The sequence below is a fragment of the Xenopus laevis genome, chromosome 2S (genome assembly GCF_017654675.1).
Source record: "Xenopus laevis strain J_2021 chromosome 2S, Xenopus_laevis_v10.1, whole genome shotgun sequence".
NCBI classification, from domain to species: domain Eukaryota; kingdom Metazoa; phylum Chordata; class Amphibia; order Anura; family Pipidae; genus Xenopus; species Xenopus laevis.
Window position 1 is genome coordinate 145,297,148 of NC_054374.1, and position 20,089 is coordinate 145,317,236.

The 20,089-nt window shown below is 39.6% G+C and overlaps 1 protein-coding gene across 5 annotated transcripts in view; it reads right to left on the bottom strand.

The window, feature by feature from the left end:
- fry.S (FRY microtubule binding protein S homeolog) overlaps positions 1-20,089 on the bottom strand; it is a 275,333-nt gene that overhangs the window by 81,208 nt on the left and 174,036 nt on the right. For all 5 annotated transcript variants that reach the window (XM_041584507.1, XM_041584502.1, XM_041584506.1 and 2 more), the window contains 7 exons: positions 19,413-19,584; positions 18,041-18,173; positions 16,998-17,105; positions 14,279-14,534; positions 9,151-9,333; positions 8,277-8,363; positions 6,555-6,814 (listed from right to left, as the gene is read on the bottom strand). In XM_041584507.1, coding sequence (XP_041440441.1) covers positions 6,555-6,814; positions 8,277-8,363; positions 9,151-9,333; positions 14,279-14,534; positions 16,998-17,105; positions 18,041-18,173; positions 19,413-19,584 — 1,199 coding nt within the window. The remainder of the gene's footprint in view (positions 1-6,554; positions 6,815-8,276; positions 8,364-9,150; positions 9,334-14,278; positions 14,535-16,997; positions 17,106-18,040; positions 18,174-19,412; positions 19,585-20,089) is intronic.

A 20,089-nucleotide genomic window follows, 5' to 3' on the forward strand; every position in this document is an offset into this window, starting at 1 on the left:
CACCAGGTGCTTGGATTGCAGCAGCCAGCACGCATCAGCCGTGAAAATGTATACACTATTGTCATTTGGGGGTCTCTGTGCGCCACATAGTTTGGTATATCTATGCATATTGGGCATCAAAGTGTTTAGTAGACCCCTGGCGTTCATATTCAGGATGTTTTAGGCTGATAAGTTACGAAATGTGGGGCATATAATGGGGTAAAATTCAAGCTTTGTGACGATTTTCAGAAATTTGATAAAAACCGTTACGTTCAGCATTGCTTTGCAGTTTGACAGTTTGCAGTAGGAACACATATTTACCCATATTGGATTCGTCAGAATGTGTACTTTCCGAAAATATATGGTTTTCTGGGGTCTCTGTACTGTTAGGGGGGTCTAATGTCGCATATTACACACACCGGGTGCTTATATTGCAGCAGCCAGCGCGCGTCAGCCGTGAAAATGTATACACTATTGTCATTTGGGGGTCTCTGTGCGCCACATAGTTTGGTATATCTATGCATATTGGGCATCAAAGTGTTTAGTAGACCCCTGGCGTTCATATTCAGGATGTTTTATGCTGATAAGTTACGAAATGTGGGGCATATAATGGGGTAAAATTCAAGCTTTGTGACGATTTTCAGAAATTTGATAAAAACCGTTATGTTCAGCATTGCTTTGCAGTTTGGCAGTTTGCAGTAGAAACACTTATTTACCCATATTGGATTCGTCAGAATGTGTACTTTCTGAAAATATATGGTTTTCTGGGGTCTCTGTACTGTTAGGTGGTCTAATGTCGCATAATACACACACACCGGGTGGTTATATTGCTGCAGCCAGCGTGTCAGCCGTGAAAATGTCTATACATATTGTCATTTGGGGGTCTCTGTGCGCCACATAGTTTGGTATATCTATGCATTTTGGGCATCAAAGTGTTCAGTAGACCCCTGGCGCTCATATTTAGGATGTTTTATGCTGATAAGTTACGAAATGTGGGGCATATAATGGGATAAAATTCAAGCTTTGTGACGATTTTCAGAAATTTGATAAAAACTGTTACGTTCAGCATTGCTTTGCAGTTTGACAGTTTGCAGTAGGAACACATATTTACCCATATTCGATTCGTCAGAATGTATACTTTCTGAAAATATATGGTTTTCTGGGGTCTCTGTACTGTTAGGGGGGTCTAATGTCGCATATTACACACACCGGGTGCTTATATTGCAGCAGCCAGCGTGCGTCAGCCGTGAAAATGTATATACACTATTGTCATTTGGGGGTCTCTGTGCGCCACATAGTTTGGTATATCTATGCATATTGGGCATCAAAGTGTTTAGTAGACCCCTGGCGTTCATATTCAGGATGATTTATGCTGATAAGTTACGAAATGTGGGGCATATAATGGGGTAAAATTCAAGCTTTGTGACGATTTTCAGAAATTTGATAAAAACCGTTACGTTCAGCATTGCTTTGCAGTTTGACAGTTTGCAGTAGGAACACATATTTACCCATATTGGATTCGTCAGAATGTGTACTTTCCGAAAATATATGGTTTTCTGGGGTCTCTGTACTGTTAGGGGGGTCTAATGTCGCATATTACACACACCGGGTGCTTATATTGCAGCAGCCAGCGCGCGTCAGCCGTGAAAATGTATACACTATTGTCATTTGGGGGTCTCTGTGCGCCACATAGTTTGGTATATCTATGCATATTGGGCATCAAAGTGTTTAGTAGACCCCTGGCGTTCATATTCAGGATGTTTTAGGCTGATAAGTTACGAAATGTGGGGCATATAATGGGGTAAAATTCAAGCTTTGTGACGATTTTCAGAAATTTGATAAAAACCGTTATGTTCAGCATTGCTTTGCAGTTTGGCAGTTTGCAGTAGAAACGCTTATTTACCCATATTGGATTCGTCAGAATGTGTACTTTCTGAAAATATATGGTTTTCTGGGGTCTCTGTACTGTTAGGTGGTCTAATGTCGCATAATACACACACTGGGTGGTTATATTGCAGCAGCCAGCGCGTCAGCCGTGAAAATGTCTATACATATTGTCATTTGGGGGTCTCTGTGCCCCACATAGTTTGGTATATCTATGCACATTGGGCATCAAACTGTTTAGTAGACCCCTATGTTTATATTTAGGATGCTTTATGCTGGTAATGATACATGGACAATACGATGCTGGAAAGTTGAAGCTTTGAGGCAATTTTCAGAATATTTTACCAAAACCGCCAAATTTGGCAAAGCCTTGCGACTCAGTAGTTTGGGGCAGAAAGGCATGGGTACCCATTTTAGATTCTGTATAATGTGTACTTTCCAAAGATATATGGGTTTGGGGGGTAAACATATATTTCTGTGTTTTTACCCCACAAAAATGCAGTCAATGTGTTGATTTTTCATTAGCTGAAGTTACCCACAGGACTATTTGTATGCGCTAACTTCATTTTGGGGCCTCTAACTGCCATATACTTTGGTAAACCTATGCACAGTGGGCACCAAACTGTTTGGAGGACCCCTGGCAATCATATTTAGGGTGTTTTTTTTTGGTGCGTAACGATACATGGGTGATATCGTGCTGAGAAGATGAAGCTTTGAGGCAATTTTCAGATATTTCACCAAAACCGACAATTGTGGGAAAGCCTTGCGACTCAGTAGTTTGGAGCAGAAAGGCATGGGTACCCATTTTAGATTCTGTAGAATGTGTACTTTCCAAAAATATATGGGTTTGGGGGGTAAACATATATTTCTGTGTTTTTACCCCACAAAAATGCAGTCAATGTGTTGATTTTTCATTAGATGAAGTTACCCACAGGACTATTTGTATACGCTAACTTCATTTTGAGGCCTCTAACTGCCAGATACTTTGGTAAACCTATGAACAATGGCCACCAAACTGTTTGGAGGAACCCTGGCAATCATATTTAGGGTGTTTTTTCTTGGTGCGTAACGATACATGGGTGATATGGTGCTGAGAAGTTGAAGCTTTGAGGCAATTTTCAGATATTTCACCAAAACCGACAATTGTGGGAAAGCCTTGCGACTCAGTAGTTTGGAACAGAAAGGCATGGGTACCCATTTTAGATTCTGTAGAATGTGTACTTTCCAAAAATATATGGGTTTTGGGGGGTAAACATATATTTCTGTGTTTTTACCCCACAAAAATGCAGTCAATGTGTTGATTTTTCATTAGATGAAGTTACCCACAGGACTATTTGTATGCGCTAACTTCATTTTGAGGCCTCTAAATGCCAGATACTTTGGTAAACCTATGAACAATGGCCACCAAACTGTTTGGAGGAACCCTGGCAATCATATTTAGGGTGCTTTTTCTTGGTGCGTAACGATACATGGGTGATATGGGGCTGAGAAGTTGAAGCTTTGAGGCAATTTTCAGATATTTCACCAAAACCGACAATTGTGGGAAAGCCTTGCGACTCAGTAGTTTGGAGCAGAAAGGCATGGGTACCCATTTGAGATCCGGTAGAATGTGTACTTTCCAAAAATATATGGGTTTTGGGGGGTAAACATATATTTCTGTGTTTTTACCCCACAAAAATGCAGTCAATGTGTTGATTTTTCATTAGCTGAAGTTACCCACTGGACTTTTTGTATGCACTAACTTCATTTTGGGGCCTCTAACTGCCATATACTTTGGTAAACCTATGCACAGTGGGCACCAAACTGTTTGGAGGACCCCTGGCAATCATATTTAGGGTGTTTTTTTTTGGTGCGTAACGATACATGGGTGATATGGTGCTGAGAAGTTGAAGCTTTGAGGCAATTTTCAGATATTTCACCAAAACCGACAATTGTGGGAAAGCCTTGCGACTCAGTAGTTTGGAGCAGAAAGGCATGGGTATCCATTTTAGATTCTGTAGAATGTGTACTTTCCAAAAATATATGGGTTTGGGGGGTAAACATATATTTCTGTGTTTTTACCCCACAAAAATGCAGTCAATGTGTTGATTTTTCATTAGATGAAGTTACCCACAGGACTATTTGTATGCGCTAACTTCATTTTGAGGCCTCTAACTGCCAGATACTTTGGTAAACCTATGAACAATGGCCACCAAACTGTTTGGAGGAACCCTGGCAATCATATTTAGGGTGTTTTTTCTTGGTGCGTAACGATACATGGGTGATATGGTGCTGAGAAGTTGAAGCTTTGAGGCAATTTTCAGATATTTCACCAAAACCGACAATTGTGGGAAAGCCTTGCGACTCAGTAGTTTGGAGCAGAAAGGCATGGGTACCCATTTTAGATTCGGTAGAATGTGTACTTTCCAAAAATATATGGGTTTTGGGGGGTAAACATATATTTCTGTGTTTTTACCCCACAAAAATGCAGTCAATGTGTTGATTTTTCATTAGCTGAAGTTACCCACGGGACTGTTTGTATGCGCTAACTTCATTTTGGGGCCTCTAAATGCCAGATACTTTGGTAAACTTATGAACAATGGCCACCAAAATGTTCAGAGGAACCCTGGCAATCATATTTAGGGTGCTTTTTCTTAGTACGTAATGATACATGGGTGATATGGTGCTGGGAAGTTGAAGCTTTGAGGCAATTTTCAGATATTTCACCAAAACCGACAATTGTGGGAAAGCCTTGCGACTCAGTAGTTTGGAGCAGAAAGGCATGGGTACCCATTTTAGATTCTGTAGAATGTGTTCTTTCCAAAAATATATGGGTTTGGGGGGTAAACATATATTTCTGTGTTTTTACCCCACAAAAATGCAGTCAATGTGTTGATTTCTCATTAGATGAAGTTACCCACAGGACTATTTGTATGCGCTAACTTCATTTTGAGGCCTCTAACTGCCAGATACTTTGGTAAACCTATGAACAATGGCTACCAAACTGTTTGGAGGAACCCTGGCAATCATATTTAGGGTGTTTTTTCTTGGTGCGTAACGATACATGGGTGATATGGTGCTGAGAAGTTGAAGCTTTGAGGCAATTTTCAGATATTTCACCAAAACCGACAATTGTGGGAAGGCCTTGCGACTCAGTAGTTTGGAGCAGAAAGGCATGGGTACCCATTTTAGATTCGGTAGAATGTGTACTTTCCAAAAATATATGGGTTTTGGGGGGTAAACATATATTTCTGTGTTTTTACCCCACAAAAATGCAGTCAATGTGTTGATTTTTCATTAGCTGAAGTTACCCACAGGACTGTTTGTATGCGCTAACTTCATTTTGGGGCCTCTAAATGCCAGATACTTTGGTAAACTTATGAACAATGGCCACCAAAATGTTCAGAGGAACCCTGGCAATCATATTTAGGGTGCTTTTTCTTAGTACGTAATGATACATGGGTGATATGGTGCTGGGAAGTTGAAGCTTTGAGGCAATTTTCAGATATTTCACCAAAACCGACAATTTTGGGAAAGCCTTGCGACTCAGTAGTTTGGAGCAGAAAGGCATGGGTACCCATTTTAGATTCTGTAGAATGTGTTCTTTCCAAAAATATATGGGTTTGGGGGGTAAACATATATTTCTGTGTTTTTACCCCACAAAAAATGCAGTCAATGTTTTGATTTCTCAGTAGCTGAAGTAAAGTCCTGAACAATTTGGATGCGCTAACTTCATATTTGTGTCTCTAAATGCCAGATACTTTGGTAAACCTATGCATAATGGGTATCAAACTGTTCAGTGGACCCCTGGCAATCATATTTCAGGTGCTTTTTCTTGGTACGTAATATAGTTTGGGATATGCGGAGCAGCAAAATAAAACCTTTGAAATGATTTTTCAAAATTTTGAATTTTATTTTGAAAAACCGCTATGTTCAGACAAGCTTTTCTGTTTGGTAGTTGGGAGTAGAGAGACATAGTTACCCATTTTGTAATCGGCAGAATGTGTACTTTTCAAAAATGTATGGTTTTCTGGGGTAAACCTATGGTTTCAGGATTTTTTGCCTTGGAATCTAAAGCATGCCGTTTTCTGCCTTAGTGCTTTCAAAATTCAGTAATATACTGCCGGGAGTTTTTGCTGTACAGAAATCCTAAATCTCCCTAAAACTATACATATCTGGTATTGGCACGTTCGAGAGACATAAGGCTTTCCAAATACGTTGGATTTTCATCTGTAAAATGAAATATTTTTCTGGTATAAATTGATATACGATGAAAAATGGTAATTTTTCATTTTTTTTTGTTATTTAGCACTATAAATTTTTTTGCACAGGTGGAAATACATGAAAACTCAGAAAGCTCAGTTTCTACCGAAAAAAACAATGTATAATTTTCCTAGGTAAACTATAGGTTTCCCCTCAGAAAATGCCCCTAAAGTGAGAGAGCACAAAATGCTTAAAAACGGCTGGCATTTCGCGTAACCAAAATGTGAAATTCTGCTGGCACTTAAAGGGTTAATTTAAGAAAATAACAGCCCAAATCCTAAGGGAAATTAAAAGTAACAGTCTATCCATATGTGGACATGGTTTCAGCTGATTTATCATGTCAGTACCATTAGCTGCATACCATTTTAGTTACTTGGTTACTGTACTAATATTTTTTATCTAGATGGAAAAACCTTGCAATGTACAGTATGTGAGTTAATGTAACTTACTTTGGATCCACTAATGGCATGAGAAGCTGAAGTCTTGTGAATGCATATGGCCAGGCATAGCTAAGTGCTGTAGGGCAGTGCTTAGGTAAGTTCTCCTGCCGCAGGAATGTGAACAGGCAGAGGACCCAAGGATCTTTTACAGACTGTGCAAATATCCATACATGGGAAGGACTCCTAACATCATAATGGCTGTTTACCAGTACTGCATTCCACTCCACCAGCCACTGCAGGTCAACATTGTGAGTAAATGGCAGGGTTGCCTAGAGTGACAAAGATAAAATATATACAATATACAATTCACAAATGCTTATATACAAGCATTCAATAACATGAATAAGCACTAACATAAATCCTTACACAGTGTGTTTAGTGATCTCGTTGGGTATAATCAGTGTTTGGTGATGTCACTTGTGTCAAATGACTCAATGAAACATGTTTATTATAATAACAATGATATGCCCACTTGAAAAAACGAAAAATAAAAGCTATGGGCTCTCATTTATGAAGATTGGCAATTATGCAATCTGCTTTTTTTTTAAAATTTTTTAGAGCCCTCAACATATACAGAGGTTGTTCTGTTTTACCAGTAGATGTTGAAATTGCTTATTAATTAGGGCCTCGTGGGGCCTCCTATACCTCCTGGGCCCCCCTGCAGCCGACAGTCTGCTTCTTCTGTAGTTATGCCCTGCTCCTTTGTGCACGTTGTGCAAGGCCTACAAACTGAATTTTTACGGTCCCTGACCCACTACCATTTCTAACATGCACCTTTTTCTGACGGGAAGCTTCATGGACTGGCCACCATAAAATATTGACATCATAGACTGGAATCAGTGTTATCATATTTTAGGAAGAGAAGGCATCCAAGGATGGGGGAAGATAAAAGAGCAAGGTAGAGAAGTCTACTTTGGGACCTGCAAACTGGCCTACAGACCAGTGTCCATACCCGCATCGACAATTCCCAGTAACACACAGCTACCAGACACACTGCAGGATTCTACCTTGTATATTAGTTACAGTAATGGCTGCAAAGGTATTTTAGGTGCAAGAGAATATATTCACAAGTGCTTTATATATGGCATTTTGTAAAGCATAAATTTGCACCTAGACAACGTGTCTGCTAGTGGAAAACACAGTAAACACAGTGGAATTCCACAACCTTTAAATAAGTACTCTGCCTGCAGCCACTCCTTGCTGTCTTCTCATAACCTTTTACTTTATAACAGGGGTATGTTATTTCAAATAGAAATGTAACATAACACAGATGGACGTGTTATTGCAAGATTTAACTATTTAAAATTTGCTCTGGTCCAGCAATCCGAAGCAGCAACTTAGTTGCTATTTATATTTTTTTCTAGTTCATCTTGTTTACTGTTATTTATGTGGGTTCCATCCATGCTTATGCCTCTACCATTACCGATTCCTTGGCCTTTTGCTTGTCCTGTGCGGTTGTGCATGTTCATTGTTGCTTTTAGATCTAATCTACTGGTTCCCCACCTCTGGCTTTCTCTTTGACTTCTCTCTTGTCTGCTCTGACCTTTGGTCTGTCTTTGATTTGTTTTTGATTCTTAATCCCTCCAATCACTAGTCCCAAGGGCTTTACTTTGTTCCTCGTTTCTGACCTGTTTTCAACTCCACTTGTACACTGCCTCTGATTGTTGAACATAATTGCACCTTAGAACATCCCAGGTTTTCATTTAAAAGAAAGAGGAAAGAGAAACTTACAGAATCAGATACTGCAACATGAAGAAAGCTTTCAAGTATGGAAGGACTAAGTTGATCCAAAACATCAACCATAGGTTTATCATCTTCCTACAAATGAAACACATGTTACAAATTCTCAGTTATAATGGTATAAGACAGAAGCATTGTTATTTAAAAAAAAACAAAAAAAAACAGGTCACCTACTTCATACACACGCTATAATGTAATACCATAATTCCAAGTAAGAGCTTGTGAAGAAGCAGTTTTAAGACTGCCCTGTGATCTCAACTGATCATATCTGGACATTTTGGAGTAAAAACTTTCTTTCAGACATGCTCATTCAGCCCACTTGCTGAGGACCACTGCTATTGGACATGAACGTAGATGGCCCAAATGCCTCACAGTTTATCCCATAAACTGTCTAGTGGACACCTTAAATCTGATCCCCAACCAGTAGCTCATGACCAAAATGTTGCTCTCCAGCCCCTTGGATGTTGCTCCAGGTGGCCTCAAAGCAGGTGCTTAATTTTGAATTCCTGGCTTGGGAGCAAGTTTTGGTTGTATAAAAACCAGATGCACTGCCAAACAGAGCCTCAATGTAGGTTGACAATCCACATAGGGGCTACTAAATGACCAATCACAGCCCTTATTTCGAACCCCAGGAAAATTTTTCATGTTTTGATCGATCCCCAACTCCTTTTACCTCTGAAGGTTGCTCACAATTTCAAAAGTTTGGGGATCCCTGCATTGAAATTAAAGCTCAACTACTGATACTTGAGAATTTTCAGTTCTGTTCACCGTTATTAGCCAGAAAGGCTATTTCATATCTGTACAAACACCTGGCCAGTTCTCTGTAATCATTACATTAGCCAACTGAAAACAATTTGAAACGTACCTCTGCTTGTCCAAGTGCAAGAAACAAAGCCCGTACTTCTTTGAGTATTAAAACAGCTACTTTCCGAGTAGCCATCTGAAAACTACATAGTAGCAATAGTGCAAAACCTTCCACTGCGTGCAAAACATTGGAATAAGGCCCCCGTTCAGACTGTATCCTATGGCTGGAGCCATTTGGGATCATCTGGAAGGAAATTAAAAATAAAAATAAGAATTTTTGTAAATCCTGAGTCACTTACAGAATGCCCTAATCGGAGGGTCACATAGAGCACACATAGTTGGACACATCACCCATGGAGATGCAGCGCATAAACTGTGTTTGTCTTCCTGTTATGGTAACATTTTCTAGGGGTTGCAACATGCACCAACCAGTGAGCTCTTGAATGTGCCCTACCAGTACCTTAAAGTGATCCTGAAATGTTTATTAAATGTGCTTTAAGCTTGTAATGCAGGCAAATGATACACCTACCAGTAGTAAGCTTTATATAGGTTAAGGGCTTTTATAGCTGTGCTTTCTACTCTCTAGCTATACAGCAGGGATGCACCAGAAATATCCACCTTAATCCCAGCATTACTTGAAGAATTGATGACATAAAACTTGAAGAACTGGACAAACTGAAGGTGTCTAGATAATATTTTTTAGTTGACTCCTGCCAAAATGTGAATATGCAAATTAGGTTTCAGATTCTGTTCATTCTGTAATTATTATTGATGGATTCCCTGCTTCTCTAATAAGACGTCTTATAGGAAATGGACTGTACCAATTTCTCTGCACTTCCCACAACAGAGCTATTCTTTGTGTCTCTATTTATATAGGTACATCGCTTATAAAATTCTGAAGCCCCCCATCAGCTGTGTTTCTGGGAAATGTACTGTGCGGAATTATAATAAAATCTCTGCATTCCCATATAGATGGGGGGTACAAGAAATGTACAATATGGAGTGGTTCACCTTTAAGTTAACTTTAAGTATGTTATATAATGGCTAATTCTAAGCAATTTGAAATCAATGCTTGGTTGATAGGGCTATTTCGACCCTAGCAACCAGCTACTGAATAAAAAGCAAAATAACTCAAAAATCTCAAATAATAAAAATGAAAAACAATTGCAAATTGGCTCAGAATTTTACTCTCAACATCATATCTAATATAAATTAATCCAAATCTTGGATAAAGAAGACCGCTGGTTTGAACGAGGCGTGAAAGAGGCGATTCATGTCAAGGTGGAGGAACCTTCCTTGTACAGAGGTAGGGGCCTTCGACACCACCTTTCTGTTACATACAATGCTGTTCTAACATCTGTTCCCCTGGAGGTTTCAAAACACTTCACACATCCATTCATGCAACTCTCACAAGTAATACTTGTTTCTAGGAGTTGCATGATTCCTTGGTAATCCTATCACAGTAAACTCACAGAATCACCCTCTGTGAGTTTCAGATGTCACCTCTCTGAAGAGTTACAATGGGCCACTGTGATTGGATTAGTGGAAAAGTTCATATGCTGAGGATTCCCCACACCAGTCAGTTGAATTTAAGAAACTGCTCGAATGAGTAGTGAAACGTCTTCAATGATTACTCAGCAAGTCCAGTTGTTTTAGAATTACTTATACTAGATATACCATGACCTGGATGAATGAAAATCTTCATAGTCACTCTCTATATCATACTAAAAGTTAATTGAAAGGTGATCAACTACTTTAAAAAGTAACAAAATGTTTTGTTGTATCCTAAGGCATCCTAATATATACGATATGAGAATCCAATCAGTGTAACGTATAGGCTTAGCTCAGGGATAGACAACAGGCTGTTCAACTACATCTCCCAGCAGCTGAACAACAGAAGGACTGCAGGAAACCAACCTATTTATGATTTATTGTATCGTTTTATTTGTACATCCTCATCCTTTGGAAAGTCATATCGTTTGGAAGAAAAATGGGAAAATCCATTGCAAGTAATAGTTTCTTTTTTTTTTTATTTCTAGGCTGAATTCTTGTAGCTAGTTTTTCTTTCTTTATGACATTGCCTCCCTGCCCTTGTAGATGGTTTTTTGATTTAGTAGAACAACAGACCATAAATAATGAAGATAAAATTCTCCGCTATAGGGCCTGACCTTGAAGCAGAGCTGCGGTGTAATGCACAACATATAAAGTCACGCTAACTTGATAAGGAATTTAGAAAAGGGGGAAAACACCCAGCAACATTCCAATGTGTTTTTGAGAGAAGTTTGACTTGAAATCTGTATGAATGATGAGAATGGCTGCAATTGAAAATCTAAGCTACAGAATATCTAATGGTGACCATGCACAGCTGATAAAATCTATCGACTCAACCCTGCAGACTCATTTGTTAGCTTACTGGCCCAGGTATAGCCAGATATCTATTGAGCAGCTTAGATAACAAATTGGCCATCCTGATTTGGCCTTTGGGGTTGTTCATCTTTAAGTTAATTTTTAGTATGTTATAGACTGGCTAACTTTTCAGTTGGCCTTTAATTTTTTTATAGTCTTTGAATGATTTGCCTTCTTCTTTTTCCAACTTTCAAATGGGGGGTCACTGACCCCATCTAAGAACAAATACTCTGTAAGGCTACAAATGTATTATTATTTTTCCTTACTCATCTTTCTATTCAGGCCCTCTCCTATTCTATCCAGTCAAATCGATGGTTGCTAAGATAATTTAGACTAGATTGTTGACCTTGCAAACCAGGGAGTTGCTGAACAAAGGGCTAAATAACTAAAAAAAAACCTCAAATAATAAAAAATGAAAACCAATTGCAAATTGTCTCAGAATAATACTTTTTACACCATACTAAAAGTTAATTTAAAGGTGAACAAACCCTTTAAGGGCAGAGACACACAGGCAAATTCGGGGAGATTAGCCGCCTGGCGACAAATCTCCTCTTCTTTGGGGCGACTAATCTCCTGCCTTCGTGCCAGCTTGAATGTAAATTGCCGGCGGGATGGCACTTGGAGTTCTTCGTTTACCAAAGTCACCCGAAGTTTCCTCGTCAGGCACCTTCGGGCGACTTCAGAAAATGAATCGCTCCGAGTGCCACCCCGCTGGCAATTTACATTCTACCCGGCGGGAAGGCAGTTTGGGACGATAAATCGCCCCGAAGAAGAGGAGATTTGTCGTCTCCCCAAATCTGCACGTGTGTCTCTGCCCTAAAAGATGGGGAAAAGTGTCTAGAGGGGAGGATAATATTTTTTTAGACTCTTAATGGGGCCCACTATTTGCAACACCGTAAGCATCTCTGGTCATAGAAATTTAGTAAGTTTGTTCACTGTATTCAGATTCTGTTGTTAGTGTACCTGGGTCAGATATGTCAAACTTGCAGCCCTTTAGCATGGAAACCCATAATTCCCAGCATCCAAGGCAAGTGGGCAGACCCATCACCAGTCGGAAGCCAACAAGTCTGACATTGTTAGAGCAGACAGGAACTGCACCAGACTTCCTAGTTCAGAATATATTTTTTCTTTCTTAGTAGTGAATACAACCTAATCCTTCATGGATTCATGGATCCACCATCAGCCAACCAGCGGAAATATAAGTCTCTATATAAAGATATTTACAACAATAGAGAAGGCAGTACACATATATAAAGGCACCAGTCCTTAAAAACTGTGGAGCCAAAGAGGGGAGAATATGAAATAATGCCAGTAAAGAACATGTCCCACATGTAGTGTTGAGAATTACTAGTCTCCAGGTGCTACTTCTGCCAAGCAGATGCATCACATAGTTTGGACAAACCGTATAGCAGCTGTCTCCCAGGAGTTCAACAACTCATTTCTCTTCACTGTTTATTTAAAAATGTAGCATAGACATAACATTTGTGTAAGAGGATTGTTAAACTAGAGAGGTTTATTACCGGGAAAAGCATCTCAGCGGATGTGTAAAAAATCAGATCCGTGGGACAGGTGTAAGAATTAAAGAAAAAGGCAAACTGGTCCAATAAAACCCAAAAATGTATCTGAGGACTAAAAAAACATGGGGTTCTACATTTTGCAAAAATTATATCCCTTAAAATTCAACAGGGTTTTTCTGCATCCCGTGTTCTACGGGCAGATTAGTCCACCCAATATGCCCGGCCCCTGTGCATTTTTTTTTTTATTTAAAGATTTTAATTTTCTGTTAAATTTCAACAAGCATAGCATTAGAACATGTATGGTCATGTAAGTTGTAGAACTGGTTACATTATCACAGGTTGTCATGACATAGTCGGCAGCATTTCTATACATGAAACGTTACGCAGCAAATAAACCTTTATATTCCCCAACTGAACATGTCGTTGTCTTTATTATCATCAATTGCCTTCATTCAACCCGTGTTGCATGGTCAGGATTGCCTAAACCGTTAATGATGCTTTTCTATAGTTCTCAGAGGGGAAAAGAATATACTAACAAGAAAGAAAGGGAAGAGGTAAATGGGGGGGGGGGGGCCAGAGGGTGAGCGCAGGGGAGCCAAGTCCGTGAGTCAAGTCGTTTCCATCTGAGCTGTCACATATTCTGCCCAGGGGAGCCATAATAGACCATTTTGATATTCCTTGCCCTGCAAATATGCTCTGATGGTTCCCTGTGCATAATAATAAAATGTTCAGCAAGTACTGGAATCCTTTATTATGTTGACATGGATATAGGGAGTGTTATCCTGGCATAATAATGGTGCAGTAGAAGTAATTTGTAACATCCATTGAGTGCTCCAAGGACATTAAATTCATCTTATCAGCTGTGACACAGGACTGATCTTGTACAACATCCAGTAGGATCCTAGGACTAAAGATATATGCTGGAAATGAACACTGTAGCCTTTGAGATAGATGAAGTTCTCTAGGTTTCTATGGGCCATATGAAACATAGGAATGAAGAACTGCCATTCTCTTATCTAAGCTTGTTATATACTAGGATAGGTCTAGTGGGCTTTAGCAAAGCTGAGGATAAATCTACTGTTACTGAATGTCCACCTGATCGAATGTGCACTTGTATATCAGGAATTTTGGCCATCCTGTGAAACAAGCTGAAAAGATTAAACATTTCTTCTCATTTGAACTTCTTCAATATTCCCAATGCTGTGTTGGCCCAGATATTCTTGCTCTATAGAAACTGTACATATAATGAAATGACAAAGAATTTACCTCTGACGTCCTAACTTTAGCTTGTTCGTGAGAGTTTCCCAGTGTCTGGATCACTATTTTCCATTGGGTGAGTAACTGCAGCAGCAGTTTCAGAGATGTATCCAGAAGCGTTTGGTGCATATCGTTCACCTCCCGTAGCAAAAAGTTAATGAAACCAAACAAAACATCTTCCCTCCAATCGACAAAGTCAACGAGGAGACCCTGAAGAGAGTTCTGTGCAATGTGCCGTAGTTCATCATCCATGTGGATGGATAATCTGAGCGTGCAAATAAATAAATACAAATCAATAAAACTCACGCAGCAAACAAGTATTAGGTTCTCGGAGCACCGTTCAGCATCAAGTACCCAATGGCTCTAGGGCTCTTGTATGTTTCATGAACGTGTTCAGAGATCTCTCTTCTTGAATATAGGGGAATCAGCTGGTGCTCATCAAGATGAACTTGAATTAGACTCAAAAAAGTGTCTCTTACCCTATCCATTGTGTATCATACACACATATTATAACAAGGGCTGCTGATGCTCCTGCAGTCTATAGTCAATGCTTAAAGAAGGGCATAAAATATGTCAGCTCCTACTCTTATGTAAAAAATAATGTGCTGTGTACTGAAACAGCTCCACCCAATTCTTCATTGGTCACTGAAATAAAATATTTTATACGGGGTATGTTTTTCCTTTTAAAAGTCTGTGCCAATGGTACTGCTCGCTTATCATAATATTTACATTTTGTGTGTTTGATATGTAGTAGGGATGCACCAAATCCAATATTTAGTTCAGAATTAGGCCAGAATTTGGTCTTTTCAACAGGATTTCAGATTCGGCTGAATCCAAGTGCCTGAATGAACCAAATCCTTAAAGAATAATTAAAACCTTCAAAATAAGTGAAAGGTAAATTGATGAGGGTGCTATTCTAAGCACTTTTGTAATATACATTCTTATTTATTTTGTTTTTATTCCAAGATATTAAGGGATAAATGTGCTGTTAATATTAATTAATTTTGTTACAACAACGTCACCTGCTGGTCATTTTCCCACCAGTCTGACCATCAAGTAGTCAAGGAAGTTGTCAGAAGAAAGAGACTGTTCTGATGTTCTTCTGCTTAGGAATAAAATTAGAAACCTTTCTCAAATCTTTCCTAAGCAGAAGAACATCAAAGCAGTCTCATTCTTTTTCCTGACAACTTCCTTGACTACTTGGTTGGAGCCTGACCAGCAGGTGGCGCTGTTGTAACAAAATTAATTCATATTAACATTACATGTATCCCTTAATATCTTGGAATAAAAAGAAAAGAAATGATGAATGTAAATTACAAAAGTATTAAGAACAGCACCATCATCAATTTTACATTCACTTATTTTAGAGGTTTACTTATCCTTTAAAATCATGTCACTTTTCATCACACAACCAAGGAAATTGCTATTTTATTTCTGCACTCTGCAAGCAAGGTTCTTTTATGTCCTTTGCAAATGCAAATTAGGGTTTAGATGTGGTTCAGTTTCGACCAAATCCTTCATGAAAGATTTGGGATTCAGCCGAATTTATTAAACCCCGAGGATGTAAAAGTCCAAATTAGAAAATCTGGCATCTCAGACCTGTCGAGGTTGCATATAAGTTAATGGGAGAAGTCCCAATGAATTTTTGATGTGCGCTGAGAATCATGCAATACCCTGAAGTTTTCGGGCAAAAAAGCATAAGAAATCGGGTGAAAAATCTGAAAAAATTGTGAAAATTGGATTTTTTTCCCGCAAAGCAAATTTTCTGAAAAATCTAATAATAAATAAGCGTAAAAAAACAGAGCAGATTTTATCGGAGTTTGTAGCAGAAAATTTGGAGATAAAATCAGACTTTGATGAATAACCCCTTAGTGTCACTGGGGCTCATTTATAAACACTGGTCAAATTTGCCTTGGGCAGTATCCCATAGCAACCAATCAGTGATTAGCTTTTTTTCAGCCAGCTGTAGGTTGAAGGCTGAATCATCTGATTGCAAATTTGCCCAGTGTTTATAAATAAAGCTGGCCATAGACTCAAAGATCCGCTCGTTTGGCGACATCTTTCCCCGATATGACACTAACGGCATGGCTATATCGGGGTAATTCGAACGATCGAATTACAATACGCCAAGGGGCTCCGACGGGTCAGTCGGTTAAAAATCAAACCTTCCCGATCTATATCGTGGCCAGATATCGATCGGGAAGACCCGTCGGAAGCCCCCATACACGGGCAGATAAGCTGTCAAATTGGTCCAAACGACCGATATCGGCAGCTTTATCTGCCCGTGTAATGACCACCTTAACCCCCACTTGTGTTCACTCAGATTGCTGCATCATTTAAACTGTAAAAAGGCACACAGAGGTACAAGTGCTTGTTAATGGCTACATGGGGGTATCTGCCATGTGCTGGGTTTGCTAGAGAGAGAAAATCAAAGAAGGGTTATCACACAATTTATGGGAAAAACCAGCCCAACTCTTATACAACAGAAGAATAATTAGGCAGACACTGCTTAAGAATTTCTGTCTGTGCATGTCTGTACTGATGCAGCACTTATAATCTGTCACCTGTATGTTATGGCAAACTGAACTATAAATACCAATCACGCGACAGTAGCACTTCCAGTTTTATATCATTTCCAGTATATGTGCATAGTGTGTGCCAGATTCCTTGCCCTTAATTATTCCCAAAGTAAACTGGCAGGAATCCCAAACACAATTGATGCATGTACCTTGAGAGCAAGTCAATTAACTCCAGTTTCGACATCCCATCTGGAAGTAAGCGAGGAATAGCAGCAACGCATGTCCTGAAGAGGTCAATTTTTGGCTTCCTCTCTCCCCTGAAATTTTGGAATGATACGTGAGATCATAGAGCATTGCACAAGCTTCAGATAAGTCTTAATTAACGCGAATCTGCCATATTCTAGAACTATCACTTAGAAGTGCTTCGTAAGGTGGATTAGCAAATTGCAGTCAATTATTAAACATTTTTCGTGATTGATGATGTGAAAGGAGGCAACAGTCTGAAAAAGAGGCCATTTCCATGCCAGCATAACTAAATGCTAATTACCTTGGCAGGTTTAGACTCTTAGGCATTTGCACACTCCAGTATCTGTGCTTAATTCCACAACTTTCACCCACATTTCTTCTCCCTGCTTGCTGCCTTTTTCAAATTTCCTTTGCAAAAGACCCCAAGCAGGAGATGAAACAAAATGCAGCAAAGTACTAGGAATTAAAGGGGAAAGACTACAGTTCTACAATTAGTCCTCGGCGTAGCCAATAGCCTCCCATATTTGATAATCTAAGCCAGTGATCCCCCAACCAGTATCTTGTGAGTAACATGTTGCTCCCCAACCCCTTGGATGTTGCTCTCAATGGCCTCAAACAGGTGCTTATTTTTGAATTTTAGGCTTGGAGGCAAGTTTTGGTTGCATAAAAACCAGATTTACTGCCAAACAAAGTCTTGTGTAGACTGGCATTCCACATAGGGGCTGCCAATAGCCAATCATAGCCCTTATTTGGCATCCCAGGAACATTTCTCATCTCAAACTCTTTTTACATCTGAATGTTTGTCACGGGTGAAAAAGGTTGGGGACCCCTGATCTAAGGTTTGCTCTTACTATATGACTTTGAAAGGATAACTCTGAAATCACTATTACAATGAATTTGGAACCTATAAAGCCCCTTTTTATTTATTATGTGACATCCCACAGTGACTGGGAACAAAGGATTTCAAAGCTGGTGAAGACAGGTAAGGTCACAGAGAAGCACTCACGTAATCATGTCTTCAGGCTCCTTGTTTAACATCTGCACGTTAGTCATCATCATACATCTCCCTACTTCCTTGTCTAGGTGCCTCAGGATGTTGTCTACTGCCTTTCTGACTTGAGAGTAATATAAAGACATTCCTAAGAAAGATAACATTACAAAAGTTATATTAAAAGCAAAGAAGAGGCGTTGTCACAGAAATTAATATGCTAAAGGAATAAAAGACAGAACAAAAATATTTGCACTAGAACTATTATCAGTCTTGGCGTATGAACACTAATTCTATGCAGATACTGAATAAAGCAGGACGATAAGCACAATAAACATGGCAGAATTTATATTTTGAATTTATTTTAAAAAAGACAATTGAAGGCTAAACACATTCTGGCCCATTTTCCAGTAGTTGATAAACACAATGAAAATGATTACACAAAGGCATACGGCCATACATTGTGGGAGTAAAGGTGGATATTACTCCAGGTATCCTTCACTACTACTATCACATTACTGTAACAAATTGTCACGACCGGCACCCAATACCAGAACAAGTGCCAAGCACCCTGGTCTCGGCTCGGCTTCACCAGTAGTGTGACCACCGTTGGGCTTCGGGAGGAGCCCTCAGCTTACTTGGGTGCCACCTGGACTTAATGAGGGGTGCAAGGCGAGATGTTCTGGCTGGCAATGGGGCACGGCTGTTAGCAAAGTCTTTTGGGCCGAAGGTCACGGTACAAAGGATTAGGCAGAAGGATGGTCAGACAGGCTGGGTCGAGGCAGGCGGATATCAGAATTGTCAGGCAGGCAAGGGTCAAACCGGGTTGTCAATCAAGGGGTTAAGCTGGAAGAGTTGTCTTGGCAGGCAAGGGTCAGGATACAGAATGCAGAGTAGTCAGGGAACAGGCAGGAGTCAAAACCGGATAATCAGGACAAACTGGTACAGGATCAGATGTACAAGGCTCAGGAACCACTAGAAACCAAGTTCTATCATGGGCACTGGCTGGTGGTCAGAATGGGCCTTAAATACAGTCAAAGTTCGCGCCAAAATGTGTGCCAGCACACCTGTACCTTTAAGAGGCGCGCCCTAAGAATCAAAGGTGGCCGCACAGGTAATTTTATTACACAAGTCCTATGAAATCCTGTGACATATATAAATGTAGTGACTAACTTAGGCATAGCCTGCTGGCCCAACTTCAGACTTAAAAAAGCCAATGTGAAGCTTGACTTTGCTTAGCATCTGCACGCTCTCTGCAGGAGAACTTGGTTGGAGACTCATACCGAGAGACCAGTAAGACAAATTTCAAAAATATTCTGGAATCAATGCATAGCATTCTACACTATGTTGGTTTAACTGGACTAATAACGGTGTTAGTGTCTGTGCTTACCAATCATTTTGGCTTCCTCTTCAGTGAGTGTCTTGCTTAAGTAGGTTTTCTTCACACGCAATGTGTTGCCAGAAGGATGAATGGCTCCAGTGACAGGCATAGGAGGTTCACCATCTTTCTGCTGCAAGCTATCAGCAATAACCAAAAAAGCTCTTAAGCCTATGTTCATTCTCTAAAAAAAATTGAGAAGAAATGACAATTATAAAATGAGACTGGTCAGTTTGGTTACCCGAATTCACTTGGCTCTGGGCCTGCAAAAAGATCTATTTAATGCTACCTAAACCCCAAAAAACTAAAAATACTACCTAAACCCCAAATCCTGGGAAAGTAGATTTCTTTTGCATATATATAAGCTGAATATCAATCAAACCCACCATAACAGTATTTTCTCTAAATAAACCCCAGTGTATATCCATTACTATAATATCCTTTGTCAGGTATAAGCAACATAAGGGGGGGTTATGTATTTAAGTCTGAATGCAAAAAACTCGAAAAAAAATGTTTTTTTGACTATAAAATCTGAATTTTTTATTGGAAAAAAACCTCAAATTTTTTGAGATTTATTATAACACAAGGATGGAAAAAGTCAGAATCCAAAAATCCGCCATCTCAGGCCTGCTAAGGTTGTACATAAGTCAAAGGTCCCTATTCTTCCTATTTGGAGGTTTCTGTGGTCT